The sequence below is a fragment of the Netta rufina genome, assembly GCF_964035555.1.
Source record: "Netta rufina genome assembly, chromosome: 6".
Lineage (NCBI taxonomy): Eukaryota > Metazoa > Chordata > Aves > Anseriformes > Anatidae > Netta > Netta rufina.
Window position 1 is genome coordinate 18,479,629 of NC_140129.1, and position 18,534 is coordinate 18,498,162.

Genomic DNA, 18,534 nt, shown 5'->3' on the forward strand with positions numbered 1-18,534 from the left:
ATCAGGGCTGCATCTGTTGCGGAGGTGCTTTTCTTGTACCGGGGAGCTCACAGATGATCTTTGGAGAGAGACAGCTGATGGAAGAGCAGGAAACTTCCTCTAACCGCTGTTCTAAAGACTTTTTGTGTTTATGTGAAAATGATTTTGATGTTTGCCAACAACGTTACAAGCCTGTGTATCGTTTGTTTTGATGTTAAAATCTTTATTGCTAAAACCACTGTTTTCAGTAATTTAGAAGGAAAAAATTAAGATGTGTGTGACAACAAGGAATCTCAACTTTCTATCAGTTGAAGAGTTCTTCATAGTCTACAATTTTTCTTATTTCATATTTAGTACAAGAAATGCCTTCTTCCCCTCCCCCATAAAAATCAGTTTATTTTCATTTTGGTAAAGTTTAAATAAAATTCTTATCATGGCTTATTTCTCAGGCATTTATTTAATGTTACAGAATAGGCATGCAAATACACTGAAAAATTATCCAGGAACTAAGTAACAAAGTGTTAATATTTTTATTCTTTAAATATTTATTGATTTATTTTTTGTGATGCTGTTTATCTGGTAATTTAAATCCTAGTTGAATTATGTTGCCAGATTGTCTTCAGAAGGGCATGAAGTCAGCACACATGCTTCAGTAATATCTGGTTGTTTTACCCTTATGTTTCCAGTTGGCAATTTGAAATTATGGCTTCAACTGCACTTTAAATATGTGATAATAGCATGTGTTTCTAATAAGGGCCAGCACCATTTTGTTCAGATAGTGTGAATGGTTGTCACTCATATATGACAAATGCACCTTCATCTGCTTCTTTGATGGCCCCCTAAAAACCATACCCTCAAATCAGGCCGATGAAATTAGCTGCTGTGTAAATTGTGTGTCTGAGTGGTTCATTATCTAATCACCGTCAGAACCACAGTGATAAAGTAGGTGGAAACAGGGAAGAGGTCTGCCAGATGATTTCAGGCCTTTTTTTTTTTTTTTTTCTAAACCCCGTTTCCCTTGGAAACACTAAGAGTCATTCAGAACTTCAGAATTCTTTGTGTAGAACTTCTTTTTTTCTTGATGCATAAAATTGGTCAGCCAGTGAGGGCTGCCAGGATGATTTGTAAGGTTTTCTTTCCACCACTTGTTTAGTCATTACTGTGTGTATTAAAATGTTCCACGATTTTGAACTTGGCTACCATGTTTGCTGCTGATAGATAAGATACAGTTAAATACAGTGGTACCAATTTTCAGGAAAGTGCTCTAATCTGTTCCTATTTAGAAAAAACTCTTAAAGATGGCTTAAGTGCTCTCCTGAAATGGCAAAACACTATGCTTTGCATGCATGTGTATAAATCTTTGGATTTTGGAGTTGATACATAAATTAACAAACTACAGCAGTATGATATAAAATATTTTCAATAACAATTGCGTACAGGCAGTAGAACAGACCTGCTGACTTTAATTCTTCATGCTAAATTCTTGTGACTTGTAATAGTCTGTTTTAAAAATCTGTATTCTGCCTTCTTAGCTTAATATGTAACTTAAATTTTCTTTGGTTTAGGAGCATTTGAAGATGATGATATCACTCATGTTGAAGGAAGTGTAGATCCTGTTCGAGATATCGAAATAATACATGAGGAACTTCGACTTAAAGATGAGGAACTGATCATGCAGAGTATAGACAAGCTAGAAAAAGTAGCTGTGAGAGGCGGAGACAAGAAATTGAAACCTGAATATGTAAGTATAAACGTAGATCATTAAGTATTGTCTGCATTGAACTGAAATATTTGCATTGTTGGATTTTGCTCGTGATATCACACATGCATAATACAAAACATCGCTACTGTTTTTGTGTATTTTGAAGTAATTATTCTGAGCTTAAAAAAAATAGAATGGATTCTTTGCTGTGCTGAAAGTTTAAGATTTCAATTATAAAGTTAATTGTCATTTTTTAAATTTAACTGTAATTTTCTTGCCGACACAAGTTTATTATATGAGTTGCTAATACTTCATCAAATTTAGATTAGGGGTTTAGTTGTAATTCAAAGTCCAGGAGTGACTTCCAAATTATTCTTGCTGTTAAGTTCCAGTCTGATGTTAATACTGTGTTCCTAGTAACCTCAAAGTGAATATATTTTTCTAGATGCAGTTGCACTTTTTGTCTTTTAGTGCACCCTAAATGAAGGCTGCTAGTTGAAGTTAATTTTTGAATGTGGTTGGGGAAAGCTGTTAAATGAGCTCAAATATCATGGAGTAGCAGTGGTTGTTTTTTGTGGATTAGAAATATATAATAGTCATCAACTTCAAAGGATGCTTTTAAAATTATTGTTTTACTGCCACTTGACTTTCAAGTCAGCTATGCTTTGCCACTAGTCTAGTTATTAATTTTTCTTTATTCCTTTAGTCTTCTAAAGGTATTCCTGGTGGTATGTAAAGCATATTCTCTAATTATTGCAACATCATATCAATATGGAAACAGGCTATTTATGCCTATCAATTATGAAATAAAAAATATCGTTATATCCCATAGCTTTTTAGATAGCAAGTAATAGGAAAAATATTGTCACAGCAGTGCTGGTATTTTAGTTTATCAGCATTGAAGCACACTAAGTCTTTTTGGCCATAACTAGTGTTTGGCAGTGAGTAGGATGTGAAATTGAATATCCCTCTATGATGCAGTGTTTAAAAAGCACTTCCTTGGTGTCTTCTCTTGGTGAAGAACTAGCCTTTGTCTGGATTTAGAAGTATTTTATTCCTCAGTTAGTCTAAGTGAGACTTATTTTGATGATTGGAAGGCTTTCACATCAGGCAAGAGAGAATCAGTTGTCCACCAGAAACCCCCCGATCCTTCTCTGCAGAGCTAGCCTCTAGTAGATCAGTTCCCAGCCTGTATGAGTGCATGTGGTTGTTCTTCGCTTAGGTGTGGGACCCTGTACTTGCCTTTGAGTTTCAAGAGATTCCCTTCTGCCCATCTTCACGGCCTGTTGAGATCTTTCTGAATGGCAGCACAGCACACTGGGGTATCAGGCACTCCTCCCACTTTTGTATCATCAGCAAATCAGATTATTCTACAACCAAGGGAGACAGTAAATTAAAAACTCAAACCTAGAAATGCAATCTAAATCAATTAGAACTTTAAAATCTCCATTATTAATTGGTCTCTTCTCAGCTTCAGTTTCTCATCATTTTCTTTGCCTCTTCCTTCAATCTCCTAACCAGTACTTAATCTGTAGTTCAGCTTTCAAATGGGTTTTGTCATCTTGTGTTTGTAATTTATGCTTCCTGTTATTCCTTGGGGGATTTTAGCCTTTCTTTATGAAGTCACACACAGAAAACACAAGGTTTTGAAGTTGCATTGCTCTGCCAGTTCTAACCTCGGTAACAGCTGTTACACTCGGCCAGTTTCAGCTGAGTTTGTCAACAATAGAGGTTTCAAAGGTATTAAATTCTTTTGTTTCATGGAAATGGGTGGCTTAACAGAAGGGAAAGGCACAAATAAATGCTTGCATGGAGACAAAGGCTCCAAGTAGGAACTCTGCTCTCTGCAGTCACCAGAGAATATGCCTAGGGAAGTGTAGGGCATCAGGTCCTGCTAATCTTGGACCTTCATGCTTGTCCTCCTTTGTGACTTGTATGTGTGAATTGTAAGGTGGGCAGTAGAACTTAGTGAAATGGACTTCTTTATGGTAAAGGTCTGTCAGAAGTCTGCCTAGTTACTTTTCTTTTTGCGGTAAATTAATCCTTAGGCCTGGTGCCTGCCAATAGCCTCATGTAGTTGTAAAATCATAACAGCAGTTCTGAGTTTCCATCCACTGTATGGGTTTGCTTAGATGTTGAGTCATTGGATAGTGACCTGCTCCTCTGCAACCTTTTTTCTCTTTTCCTTTAACATTTTATGTCGCAGTGAAGGCCTGTGGTTGCATATGTATGATATACTGGAGAATTAGCTGTGCAGTTAATGACTTAGACACATGGTAAGAGAAACCATAAAGAATTGGTGGTGGTGGGGAAAAAGACAAACAGTTAAGGATTGCACCTCCATGCAATCTCAGAATTGGAACAGGCTGCCAGAGGAGTTATGGAGTCCCCATCCACAGCCATATTTAAGAGATGTGGATGTTGTGGTTAGGGATGTGATTTAGTGATGGGACTTGGCAGGTTGATGGTTGGTCTTGATGTTCTTGATGATTCTCTGTCAACCTGGATGATTTGCTGTTGAGAGTGTATTTTTGGCTTCCTCTTTCCAGGGCAGAAAAGTAATCGAGACAGAAGTATAAACTGTTAAAGATATATTTTTTTAAACAGGTTATCTTCATAAATTGGGAGGGAATGGAAAACTACTCAGGGTTTGCCTTTTCTTGCGTTATTTGCCAGTGTAATGTTAGACATAGCTAATATTCTGCTCTTCCTGTAACAGAGGTGCTCAACAAACAGTACTTGTCTGAGTGTTCACAGTCATTTTCCCTTTCAAGAAAACTGGGAGATTAAAAGGGGAAAAACTTTTTTAAGCACAGTGTTAAAATTTCAGTCTCTTTCGTAGTTTCCTTTTCTCATCCTTTATGGAGGAATTTAAGGTAAAGACACTTTAGAATTTCTTAAGCGTTTTAACTGGTTGAGAGTTGTGAAAGTTCTAGTGTTCATTCAAATAAAAATACTGAAAGCTTTCTTACCAATATCACTTTCAGACCTTTTACTTGCTTTCTTTCCCCTGCTGAACAAAAACATCTAGCACTTGAATTGCATTTTTCATTTCTTTCCACTTTTTTGAGAGCACTTTGAAATCTATTGAGGAAAAACTATATAAGATTAGGGAAAGAAGAAGGTGAGGAAAGAAAAGAAATAGTATTGATCTTAGTTGAGCATGTTTTTCCTTTGGTTGTTTGCTGAATATAACAATAAGCTTAATATGAAAGCTAAGAAAAAGTTACTGATTTCAGAGGGACTATAATCTCTGTGTGACCTGTGTAAACTTATTGTTGGCATCAATGGGGATTTCACTTTGAGCTTCCTGGAACCTAATTGAAAGTGGAAGTCATTCTTTTTATTTCATAAATATGAATTGTCTGCTTTAGAGGAGAGGATTCTCTTCTTTATCAGTAAGCCTCCACAACTGTAACTTGATAGTCTGAAATCTCCAAAAGGCGTAGAGGGGGAAAAAAAAAAATCGTCAGTTTGTATCAGCCAGCAATTCTTAAATCTTGAGATTTTTATTCAATTGCCTGTCTTCACACCTGTGCTCTAACTTGTTAATTATCATTTTTTCTTCGTGTAAGCCCACATTGCATACAGTTGGTAAGTTCACCTTTGTGCAGTGACCTGGCTTTGCAGTTGAATATAGTGTTAACTGTTCGTGCTGTCTCTCACAGAATTGATTTCTCAATCCCCTGTCAGCAGAAATAAAATAGCCAACTGCTGTTAAGGAGCCATCAATGAAATCATTTTCAAGTTCTACTTAAAAATCAATGACACGATATGGTCCAAGATCAGCAACATGCACTGTTGACATAGACACGGAATAGCTTCCTTCACATTCATTTTTGTGTTTTGCAAGTGTTCTTCTCGCAGGCTTCTTAGAAATGATTGTCTGCTTTTCACTAAGGGTACTATTCTTTCAGACTCAGTACACCTTCATATGCTATTTTGACTATAACCTTCTAAATGAGATATTATAGAACAGAAATATCCCCAATATCAGCATGTACTAAAATGGTATGAGAATCACTTCAGAAATTAGAGTAATTTTGATTTTATATTTTAAATCTGCTTGGTGCTGGTATCTGCAGAGACATGAGAAAGAAGTTGAGTTAAACTTCTTTATTATTAGCTTATTCATCTGTAATTTTGGGTAGCAGGAGATTTCAAAGTAAAATTCAAGTACGTAAATTTATAGATCTTGTTTTAAATATATATATGTACGTGTGTATATATATATTTGATTTATGGGATTTTCAGTCCTGGAAGCGGAGGTCTTCAAGTTAATACAATATAATGCAGTTAAGTGAACATTATCACAGGATTCTCTTCCATTACCCTTCCCGCGTGATTCAATTCTAGTCCTTAGAGATTGACCCCCTGCAATTGATAGCTATTCATTCAATCCTTTGTTAGTGCTCCAAATCTTGAATTCCAGCACAGAATAATTTTTAGTGGTAATGGTATTGCGATTTATATATCTGACCACAAGAATATTATTTATAGTAGAGTTCATACAGATTGTTGACTTCAGTGATATGAGGACAAAATCTTTAGGTCAGGATCAATATCTGCAGTATTTGAGCTTCCAATTTTCAGCTGAAAGGCAGCTTTTACAATAGGTCGGTATCAACGTCCACTGCATTTGAACTTCCAGTTTCCAGTTCAAAGGATGCTTTTGTAAGTTCTGCAAGACATCTAAATTCCGTTGTCAAAGTCTGTCAACTCGAAAATAAGGTTAGCTTTTGAAATTAAACACTTTTTAAGAGCAAAAGTAAGTGCAATTATGAAAAGAATTCAAGATGCCTTTTAATGTCATTGTATTATAACCATCTAGTGCAGAGGAAACAAATCAAGCTTTGCTTTGTTACTGCAGTGGATGATAAATTAGTAATTGATACAATGACCAAAACCCCAGAGCATAAACACCTGTCATTAGATATCTTGCATCTATGTAATCTATGGTTCTTCCTTCCTCCTCCCTTACATTTAACGTATTGGTCCTGTCCTGATTATACAGTAACTGTTCGAAAGTCGTTTCTCTTCATTTAAAATTACCAGTACTGTTTAGGAAATGACTCACAAACAGCAGAGAGGTGGTAGACTCTGTTGCTTCTCATTACCACTATGCTAGATGAGAACAGGGTGAAAATCTTTCCTTCCCGCGATATTCTGATGAATGGGATTGTGCTGAGCAAAATTCACTGACCTTGTACCGCATGCACTCGCCAGAGTTCTCACGGATGAATGAACTCTTATTTCATCTAACTGATGATGTCAGTTGGGAATTTTCACCTTTCTTTCGTTCCAAGTTGAAGATAAATACAGTAGTGAATTGTATTTTATTTTTTTTTTTTGTCAGTTGCTTTCATCTGCTTTTGTGAGGAAAGTTTGAGAGGTCAGTTTGTTCCACTGGAGATGGAAGGAAAGGAGGAGTGTACATGTAGGTTATTGACACACTTTTTGCCAATGGCTGTTAACAATTAGTAACTTAAATGTTAAATCATAGGGAATCAAGAAAATATTTGTATTCTTAATTATGCCTAAAATCTTCAGTGGACCATTTGCTGTGCTTAATGTGGTATTTAAAGGAAATTAAAGTTCATTCTGAAGAACATTGTGAATATAACAGGAAAATATTCATGGCAGATGTTTGTGAATTAATTGGTAGTAAAGCCTGAGGTGGAAGTACATAATGTATAAATTCACGTTTGGATTTCTTTTGGTATTATCAGTAGACAAAGAGAAGTCAATGCTTAAATACTTTCTGTCAAGGCTGATCTTCCCTGCATAGATCTGAATAGTGGTTTAAAATAATGTCTCCCTGGGACTGTCTAGATCAAGCCACAGTTGTAACTTGTAAATAGACGATACGTATCACCAAAACAACTTCACATGTGAATGGTTGTATTCTGAAAAAGGCATCTTTTTCAGTTGGATTAATTCACTTTTAGAACAAATACGTTTGCACGTGGATTTCTTCAGAAATAAGTGTGTGCAATAAGAAAAGTTCAGTGGATGTGTGGAGAAGATATGTCATTTTTCAGTACAATTTCCCTGTTCCAAATTCCTGAGTTGTTAGAATTAATCACTTGCACATAGACTGACTACTGTATTTGTATGCTTTTGTCTTCGAGAATCTACAAATGATTTTTTTTTTAAATGTATATTCCTTAAAACCTGCAAGGCAGACTAACACAGGAGAGAATTTGGAGCTTACTAACATGAGTTACGTTGCCTGGAATGGTTTTAGAATATTTTGGTGAAAGTACTTGCAGTGGTTCATAAACATTATTGGCATCTAGCTCTGAGTAAACCGTATATCATGTAGAGCTTGTACTGGCTCTGTTAAGAGGTATTGAATAGAAGAAGGATAATACACTTGTCCTAAATCCATTACTTCTCCCATTGTATTTTTATTAAAGTCAGTGAGCAAGAGAATTGTAAGAGATTAGACATTGTTTTGTACCATGGAGGAGCTCATTCTCACTCCAGTTGATGCAGTACCTGACTTGTTCTCCTTCTTGCACCCAGCTGCTACAGCTTATTTAAGCACTTAACGTATTTGAAAAACATGATCTAACCTTTTTTTTAACTGCAAAATTTGTCTATTTTTTTTTTTTAAATACTGCTTTTTTAAATATTGCTTTCACTGTAAATTCTTTATCATTTCAGTCCTGCTCTTCTATATCACCAAAAAACCCTCTCAGAAGAGTACAGAGATGAGGCTATGCTAGCTAGAACTGAAAAAGATTTTCCCAGGAAAGCTATGGACAGGGCTGTGATCACAATACATTTCCTTGTGTTAACAAGGAAACTGTTATGGGTGTGATAAATTGCTCCTGGAGCTGCACAGTTTAACTGGCTAGGAGTACTCTTTACCTCAAATAGAGTAGTTTGTACCTGTGTCTAAATAAAAACCATAGCTATTTTGAAAGCCAGATAGAATAATAATGATCTGTTCTGATCCCCTGCATATCTCAGTTTAATTCTCACAATTGTGTTTAAACTTTTTTTTTTTTTTTTTTGGGGGGGGGGGGGAATAACCTTTATTTAAATATTTTCTAGGTAGAGATAAATTACTATAACTTGAATAAGCTGTGCCAGTTATTATTTAACTTTACTGTTTAGAAATAAAAAACACCATGTTTTTAGTTTGTGTTTGCCAAGCTTCAACTTTCAGCGATGCGTTTTCTGCATGCTAGTGTGAAAAGCCCTGACTTTTTGGTGAGATTCAAGCATGTGAAATCTTCATATCTAAGCATTTTTTTTTTAATACCTTTTATCATTTTTCTCCCATCTTTTGATATTTCATCAGATAAGTGTTGAAGTAGTCACCTCTGACATTAGTATTTATGTACTCGAAGACTGCATTAGTCCTTTTAGTTACAGTACAGTAACTAAAGCCTAATCTTGTAACGTTCAAGTCTTGGTCAGTCTTGCAAGGGGCATGTCCTCTACCTGGTAAATACTTTGTCCTCCCTTTCACATTTCCCCACCCAGTATCCATATGAGCTTGAATTTATTCTAATGATACACGTTGTTTACTTTCGCTAAATCTATCTGACAGTTCTGGTCAGTACATGTGCGATTCATGTTTTTAGTCATTTATTCTTGTAATCTGTGTCATTAAAATGGTCTTTTTCATTATTTATTTATTTATTTTTAGGATGTTGATGAAAGTTTAGTAGCAATATGCAAATAATTTATTTGGAGCACCACCCACTGGATTTTCTACCTACATTTACACTCAAGACCTACTGGTTAGGTAGTGTTGATTCCATTTAGTGTATGCAGTATTTGTTTTTTAATTAAATACTTTTATGTGACTTAGCCAAATTCCTTAGGGAAGTCTGAATATTATTAATTTTACACTATTACTACTGGCGTGCTATGCTGTTGACTCCTGTATGAAATGAGGGGTGCTAACTCAGAGATACGGGTAACATTTTAGGTAGGCTTTCTGGTTTTTCAGAGGAATGCAACAGTGAAGTTGATGGAATTTGGCCAATTTCACCTCATTTGCCATGTTGCTACTTTGGTATAGCAATGTCTAAATTGAAATATTTTAATTAAACATCTGCTTTTGAAGTGTTCATAGGTAGTTGGTCAGTTATTATAGCTTGGAAGTACCAAGGCAAACAAATAAGGTGCTATGAAGCACCTCGTTTCCTAGAAATCTCTTGTCTGGGGGAAGGAAAGAGCCCTATCTTCACAGTTAGTCTCCGTAGTAGCGGAGACTTTTTGCACTGCCTGCAAAATCACAGAGTTGACTTGCACTTTGAAGTGTGAAGTGATAATCCTCACAACTGCTTACTTCTTTATTAAATTTGCGGAAGTTAATTACATGCCCTGCTAATTTCCAACAAAACCCTCTCAATTCTCTGATGCCAAGTAGGCAAGTGAGTTTTCCAAGCTTCAGTTTAGTCCCTCACGCTGTAAGAAGAATTTGGCATTGGCACACATTATTACTATCATCCATCCAGAGAGTTTATTAATATATGCACATTTATCTACACAGTAGTGTCTCATGAGCATGTCTTGATAAATCTGCTAAATGCAATTTAAATGTATTTCTTCATGGTATTTTATACTGTTGGGATTTACTGTTAAGGTCCTGTTTAACATTTCTGGGTTGACTACTTGCCTTCATTTGAAAAGGAGAGCAGGTCCTAAATTAAAATCTCCGTACTGCATATAGCTAAATATACCAACCATTCACATGTACTAAATATACTGCCATACTGCCACAGTCAGAAATGATCTAATGTTTAAAACAATGGTATTTGATATTCATAATGTTTGCTGTACTTCACGTGCTTTGACGATCGTAACTAAATCAGATTTTGGAGGCTTTTTGGGTGGTGTTTTTAAATGATGCTTGGTATAATGTTGCTATTTGAAAAACGGAACCAGAGTCCCCCTCTCATCAGAGAAGAAGAAGGGCATCGTTCTGCTGCTGACAGATTGGCCTCGCAGCACACAACTGGGGAGGCCAGGCCTAATGAAACAAAGTGGATCATTGCTCTGTGTTCTGTTATTGAGCATCCCCGGGTTAACTAGAGTAATGACTAAATGTGTTTAAATGACTGCTACAATGAGAGTGAAGATTAAAAAAAAAAAAAAAAAAAAAAAAAAAAGGTCAGTTCATATTCTTTCACCAGGCCTAAACAGAAACAATTAATAAAAGTAAAAATAGTGCTTAATGAAAGACACCCTGAAAACATGCTTTTTGTGTGTTTATTTAGTTTTGGGGTGGCCAAGAGAAGGAGAAATACCTGGGAAAACATGCCTTTCTTCATATTGTTATTAGCAGTTAACAGATTTGTCGTTAAGGGATCATATTAAATCTCAAGTGAAGGAGACACCGCCACTGGTGCAGGGGAATCAGAGTTCATCTGTTACACGTGTCATTTGAGTTGTGGGCTACCTGCCTTAAATTCTGCTGGGTGCGGCTGTCCCAGTATTCTGTCAGAGAAAATTTGCCTCTTCCTGTCTTACCGGCTTTGAACATAGATGTTATGTTTGCTAATAAGTTTGTCCTTTTTTTCAAGAAAGCTTTCCAATACTTCACCACTTTCTCTGTAAAACTGATGCAAGCTTGCACGCGTTCAGCTGTCAGTTCTGCGCAGCAGGTTGGGTTGAGCAGCCTTCCCTGCAGAAGTTACCCATGCAAGTATTCCTCTGGAACAACAGCTGTGAACTGCGTAAAGTTGGGTACTTAAAACTGAACTCTGAAAAATTAGGTCTCTTTCAAAATTGGCTTAGACATGTAGCTAGAAGTAGCCAGCTGAATGGGGAAGGGAATCTCTGATTCACATCTCTGTGCTTAGATATGCTTTAGAAAGAGCAAACATTGTTTGTTGTATTGATTCTTGAAATTTTTTGGAGGTTCCATGTTACGTAGCTATCCTTACAGAGTGATTGAAAAAAAAACACATGAACTTATTGCAGCTTAAGCCTAAAAATTGGCTTTGACAACTCTTGCTATAGTGTTTTCTTCTGTAAATTTTTTATTGACTCTAATTTATATGCAATAATGAGTTACTGTTGGAGGGGAATTGTAATGCTGAAAGCCACGTGGTAGGTGTCTATAGAATTATTTAAAAACCTGAAATATCAGGTAGTCAGAATTCCTTCACTGCTAGACAGGAATTCGAGACTGCATTGATTTTTTTTTTTTGTCGATCTATTTAAAAGAAAGCTTAAGATAAAGATCTTAAATGAAAGGCACCTATTGCCAGAACTGCTTCCCTTCCCTCGTTTGTAGCGATTAATTAAAAAATAAAAAGCAGATAGGGTTAAAGATAAGATGGCACCGTGGTTTTCTTTATGTGTAATCTTGTTGCATGTCTCTACATAAGCTGTTCTGGCCACTCATCACAGTAACCAGCTGGGCCATTTCACCTGCTGGAGCCATTAAAGAGGACTCTCTCCCCCTAGATTAATCCCCTCCGACATTAGTTTTTTGCTCTGACAACTGGAGCAGGCATTCAGAATTTGCAGGTGGCCAGTGTGACGCACATAATTGCCTACAATTTTAGGCAATGAATAAAAATGGTCTACATTACTTGTCAAAGGTTGTATATGCAGTGCCAAGTGAGATCTATGGGAAGCCTTTTAGGGTTTAAAGAACAGTTAATAGCAAAGCTGCACAGTGCTTTTTTAATCATAATGCATTTGTAATATAGCACTTTGATCTTCTCCTTGTAGGAAATGGTGTTATATTAGCCACTTTTAAACATTTATGAGTGAAATTCACTTATAGGAGAGTAAAAGTGATTATTCTTCGTCAGAACATGTTAGATTTCATTAAAAGTTTTAGCTTGCCCCTTCCTTGTTAAAATCTGTGGGGAGTCATGTTCCTGGAGGGTTTCAAATCAGGATCTGAAGATTTTGAAGAGCTTTGTCTTTGTTTTTCGCTGCAGCAACTGCTTGACTAGGAAAGACTGTAGTAAATACTGATGTTATTTGTGGTTGTTTATAGCGTGCTTCAGCCACATAGCATTAAGTGTAAAAAAATTTTGTGCGTGCAACGGTTTCGGGAACGTTTCTTTGTATTTCAAATACCTTAATTCTCCGTTGTGTCAATTATAACCCCCAAAAATGCATTATTTAAAGCATGATCATAAATTATCTACCAGAAAAAATCGACTCTGAAATGTACTACTCCTAGAAGAGGCAAGTTTGACCTTTCAGACCCAAGAGCCTTTTATTAACACCTGCCTGTAAGGAGAGCCATGCCACACGCAGCTTTCAGATTCAGCACCACAAAACTGATGAGGAAAGGCTTGAAGGGTTCAGTTTGTGTCACTTGCTGTTTGCCGTTTCCATTTCACAGATGATTAATCTTTCTGTGAAGAAAGGCCAGAGAAACAAAGCACATTGGGCTCTTCCTGCAGTTACTCCTTCTGAATGCACACTAGCTTGCTAACTAAAAGGCCTTTAGATTTCCTGCAGAGAGAGATGTTCTGAAAGTGAATGCAGCTGGTTGGAGGTCACCAGTGCAAGGCTCTTGCCATTGTGTAATGGAGGCTTTGGCAGGTTTCATTTTGGGGGGGAGGGAGAAGGTGTTGGCAAAAAATTAATGCGGAATAAAAAGGGCTCTGGCCATTTGAATTAATTTCTTGAAGGGTGGATCATCAATAATAGGCTCAATTTCTTTTGCTAACAATCGAAAAAAAATATATTTGCGGTGTTTTTTCCCCACCCATTCCCTTCTCTTAATGGCATGTTTATATTGTACGTGGTCTCTCCCGCTGGATGCTGAAATGTCGCGTCTTACTGAGTTTGAAAAGCAATCTAAAATGTACCGATTTTTACATATGTTTTATGAGCTCTGCTAATTTTCATGATGGCGAGAGATGATACTTGGATAATATGTATTTAACTTTCTGATTATGTGATTTGTATTTCTTCAGTAATTGCTATTTCGCTTTAGTGACTCAAAGCAGGAATTTTTATTTTTCTGGGGTAGTAAAAGTTGTTCTTAAAAGATGCCATCTAATTTTTAATTCGTTTGTACATTTTGAATTTTAATGTATACACGCCGTGTTTATGGAAGAGAATTGTCTGATATCCAGCTGAGTTTTTGACTTTGTTTTTTCTTGATCTTGCATAGGATGTAATGTGCAAAATCAAAACCTGGGTAATAGATGAAAAGAAAGCGGTCCGCTTCTATCATGATTGGAATGACAAAGAGGTAGGCTATAAGTATTATCCCATGAATTGACTTCTAATTTTGCTACCTGTTACTGTCTTCTCTTTTAAAAGTTTTTTTTAAAGAATTCGTATTCAGAGTGTACTGAATGTTAAATTTATCAGTCAGTGCTGTGTTTGTCAGTGTGATCTACATACTGAACTTTAATTCTGCTGCCTTCTCAGAAATGCCATAAGGAAAATAGTCCTAAAATTAAGTTGGTATAACTTGTTATTAAAATTCTCTTCCTGTTTTTTGACTTCTAGATCGATGTTTTGAACAAGCATTTGTTTTTCACTTCAAAACCAATGATCTACTTGGTTAACCTCTCTGAAAAAGACTACATAAGAAAGAAAAACAAATGGTGAGTGTGTTCAGGTCAAATATCTAGATTTATTTCAATGTCACATTTTTTTCAATGGCAAATAATTCCTTGCTCATTAATATCAAAGTATGTTAATTAAAATAGGAATAAAAACTAACGTTGCACTTCGTTTTGCCTGTTATGCTCCCACTGATATGCTGCTGAGTACAATGCATATGGCGAAACCCTGAATGAAAGTGTAGAATAGAAAACAATATATTTCCTTCCCTATATTTTTATGTGAATCCACTAACTCTGAAGAAACAGCTTTGATTTAGAACTAAAGATTTAAATGAACACACACTTTTATCTTGTTGTATAATGCTGATCATCTGAACATCTTTTTCATTCCAAGGGAATGAATTGAATGCCAGAGGAGTAAAGCTATGTGAGTTGCACAGAAGGCTTTCAAACTGTGGCAAAATTGCGCATTTTAACAGTACACTTCTGTTGGCAGTTGGGTTCCTTGTTTCCTTGCTACTGCTTGCACTTTGCTTACAGTGTATAGGCCTGCCTTGATGGTCTTGAATGCCACAAACAGTGCAGGTTTTGTTCACATATTCCTGACATCAATATTATGACTTAAGTACATGATGGTTATGAAATCAATCTATCAGACATTCAGTGAACTGGTTGAAGATTCAGTCCTAGCATGGTAGACATATGGTGGGAATCTGCTGTTGAGAAGTACAGCATTTAGCATGTCAGAGGAAGCTCTAGATGGGATAAATATTTGGTTTGTGAAGGAGGGAAGAGATTAAATAGTATAATATGAAGAAAAATCAATAGCAATATATTTAAAAAAAAAAAAAAAACACAACAAAAAAACCAACCTTTTTATATTTTTTTAGTATTCACATCTTTAAACACTTCACTTGTGAGATACTTTGAAGATATATAAACGCATGTTTGTGAACAGATATATGCACGTAACTCATCCAAACAAATCAAAAGTATCCAAAGCGGAATATCTGAATTCTCCTAAAGTATACCCTCTGTTTCTCCCTGTACTTCATTAAGTACTTAGATGCACATGGTTTCAATTTTCCATTAAAAATTCTCATTTCCATATGATATCAAAGAGTGAGAAGGCTTTAAACTGAAAAATAAACATTCATAGACTGGAAGCCAAAACAATAATTAATGTCAGATGGTTAACTCCAATAAATCATTAGAATAAATTCTGTGAAATTACTGCAACTAAAACTGTCCTTTTGATACTCCAAGAAATTTTGTGTTAGTATTAAAGAACAAAATTTAATCATTAAATAGGAACCCATGTCAGCCCCAAAACACAGAGTTTGGATTGAACTTGGTAAACGATGTAATAATCTTAAGTTTTTCATGTTTGGCCAAATTTTATAGTTGTTAATTTAATTTATTCATTCTTTAAATGTTTTAGATGTAGGAATGTTTAAATTTTAAAAGTGGTTATATCCAGGAAAGTCTTTAAAATCTGGGTAGTAGCACTTGCTCTGTTAGGTGATTTTTTTCAAGTACAAACGTTGAGCTTTCCTAAGGTTTGCTATAACAGTACGGATGTGGAAGTTTATGTGAAAATGGATGCATCGGTTTCCCTGTCCAAAAAGGATCCTCACACCTGTATTTGGATGATTACAGGTAGAGCTCACTGGCTCTAATTGTACAGTAAATACCATTTCCCAGACCCTAATGGTAGACAGACTACTTAGGAGACGCCAGTCTGTGATTTAGCTGTCGCCAGTCACCCCATGTTTTTTGTGAGACTGGTTGTGATGATGACATAGTTAAACCCAATTGAAAGCAAATCTTTGTATTAATTACAATTTTTAATTCTTAAAAAAAAAATAAATAAAAAATCAGATGTTTGAATTGAGAAGTCATATAATGAAATGGTTTAACTGTTTCTATTAATGATTTAGTTTAAAAAAAAGTATATCCAGATCTCATGGATGTTAGTGTAATTGTAGCTGAAAGATCAAAGCCTGGGTAGCTGAGTGATGTTCCAGAAGAGAATTTACCACATAGCCATTTTCAGTACAGTTTCTGCCTCCTGCTGTTCCTATTTTCCCTCAAGCTAGCCATTGACTACCCCCTGTGCATCCCTGCTCATAAAAAATGATTGAGGAAGTATTTGTCATGTATTTATGAGTGGGAAACATTGTGTGATAGGGAAAGGCATCTACTAGAACCAGAAAGATTGCCATTTTCCTTCATTCAGCCACTCTGCTACAGCTTTAAATCCTCTGTTTATGCAACACAGCTTTTATATTTAAGAGCAGAATAAATTTTTTCTATGAAGGATGCTAACGGTAGGCTTTGCCATTTGTATGGTGCAAGCAGATGTAAATGATTAGAATATATTTTGCTGTTAGATGCCACTTAATTTGTGATTTTTGTTACTATTTTGAGGGGCAGAGGTACACATTTGAAATGTAAGCCACATTTAGACTAGTCGTTCAATTTGAAAAAGTTTATTCCTGAGCCTAATTCGTAATATTACTGTAACGAAAGTAAGGTTAATGCAGGAAATGCTCAGCAGTAAAAAAATGTTTTCATAAAACTTCTACAACTATAGAACTATTTAAAACAGCAAAGAAGAGGAGAGGTGTTTTGATTGTGGGTATGAGAGGAAAACTAAAACTGTCTTTGTTTTACTGGGTCACTCTTTCAGAATTAATGAACATTTTAACTGTTAGCTAAAACACACATTTAAGTGCTAACATGTTATTTTTCAATCCTAGAAAAGAAGAAAACACAGTGAAAGATAGGACTATTGTGTGTCTGAGTAGGTGTGTTGACCTTTTGAAAGATGTAAAAACTGGAATGGCTCCAAGCAGCTACTTGCTGGTTTTAACAATGTTGAATTAGTCATTCAGTTGATTTATGATTAAGACCTAGCCCCTGAAGAGAAGCTGACATGGCAGCTGTGTTAGTTGCACTTGTGTTATGATCAGATGACAGTAATCATGATGTTGTATAGAGGAATCCACTGAAACTGTTCCTACTACGTATTGCCATGCTCTAAGTGAATCCCTTAATCCCTTCTTTTAATAATTCCTAATGATTTTTATATGGTTATACTACCACCTTAACACGATAAGCATGTATTTGAGCTTCATCATGATAGTATTCTAAATGAGTTTATTCTTTTTCAATTAAAACTGCTTTCTGAGTTACAAGATGTAACATAAATCCATGCCATAAGACTTGTCAGCCCTTCACCTAATTAAAGGTTTATGTTTAGGTCTTGCTAAAGATGATGCTTTTAGCAGATCATAATATGAAATTGAATTATGAAATATGCTGAGCTAATTAATCAGTGGATGTAGTGGACTGTACTTAACATACTGTATGTTGCAGCAGTTGGGAACGATTCTTTGCAGTGGGCACCAGAAACATTATGTGTCAGGCTAATCTTTTGACTCAACTCTTCAGGTCTAAACAATTGATTTTTATTTATTTTTTTTCTTCAGTCTTTGCACAGAATGCAACTTAAAGAACTGACTATGATGTTAAAGATTTTCTAACATGAAGCATGAAGTTAGGAATACGTACAGTGTCATAATTAAGTTGTTTGAGACTTGATACAGATCTTTATATATTGTTTTCTAAAACAATTCAGACTTCTTGAGTATCCAAATTTATGTTAACATTACTATCAAGGGTTCTTTCTCAGAATGTTAGGGTAGACATCTTGTTAATGAACAAGTTGGGTTGTGATGGGATAGGGTAACTCTTCACATATCTTATTCCTATGTGTTTAAAGAAGGTGTGTTGGTTGTAATGAATAACCCTCTTCCTGTTAATTTTTATAGCGTTTGTTATGTTCTTAAGCTAGAAGAGCCACAATTAGGTGAGATGAAAGGTCTATTTTTTCTGGTATCATGTTTCTGACAGGCCACTAGCAGATGTCCCGGGAAGAGTATGGGTACAGATTAAGCAAATAGAGTATATGTGCCCAGCTTCTTGCAATCTGTTAGTGTAGAACTGACTAAGCAAGATGTGATATACTTATGGTTAATAATTTTTGACTGATTTTTATTCTATAAATTTAGCCATTGACCTTTTCAACCTAAGTATACTCTTGGCATCCCAATATCCTGGAGCAAGGACTTCCACAGTTTAACTATGTGCTATATGGAGAAGTACTTCCTTATGCTTGTTTTGGGTCTGCCACATCATAATTTCATTTGATGCTCCTTAGATCTTGTAGTATGTGAGTGAATAATTCTTTTTCATTCATCTTTTCCATATTGCTTCAGATGTTCCAGATATAACCAAAAAAAAAATCCATTAAGAAAAAAATGTCAAGGG

At 35.7% G+C, this 18,534-nt stretch overlaps 1 protein-coding gene across 1 annotated transcript in view; it reads left to right on the top strand.

The window, feature by feature from the left end:
• The window catches only part of OLA1 (Obg like ATPase 1), a 96,489-nt gene that overhangs the window by 42,866 nt on the left and 35,089 nt on the right, over nucleotides 1-18,534 (top strand). The window contains exons 5-7 of the mRNA XM_084289561.1: nucleotides 1,545-1,720; nucleotides 13,797-13,877; nucleotides 14,141-14,238. Of these exons, the coding sequence (XP_084145687.1) occupies nucleotides 1,545-1,720; nucleotides 13,797-13,877; nucleotides 14,141-14,238 (355 nt within the window). The remainder of the gene's footprint in view (nucleotides 1-1,544; nucleotides 1,721-13,796; nucleotides 13,878-14,140; nucleotides 14,239-18,534) is intronic.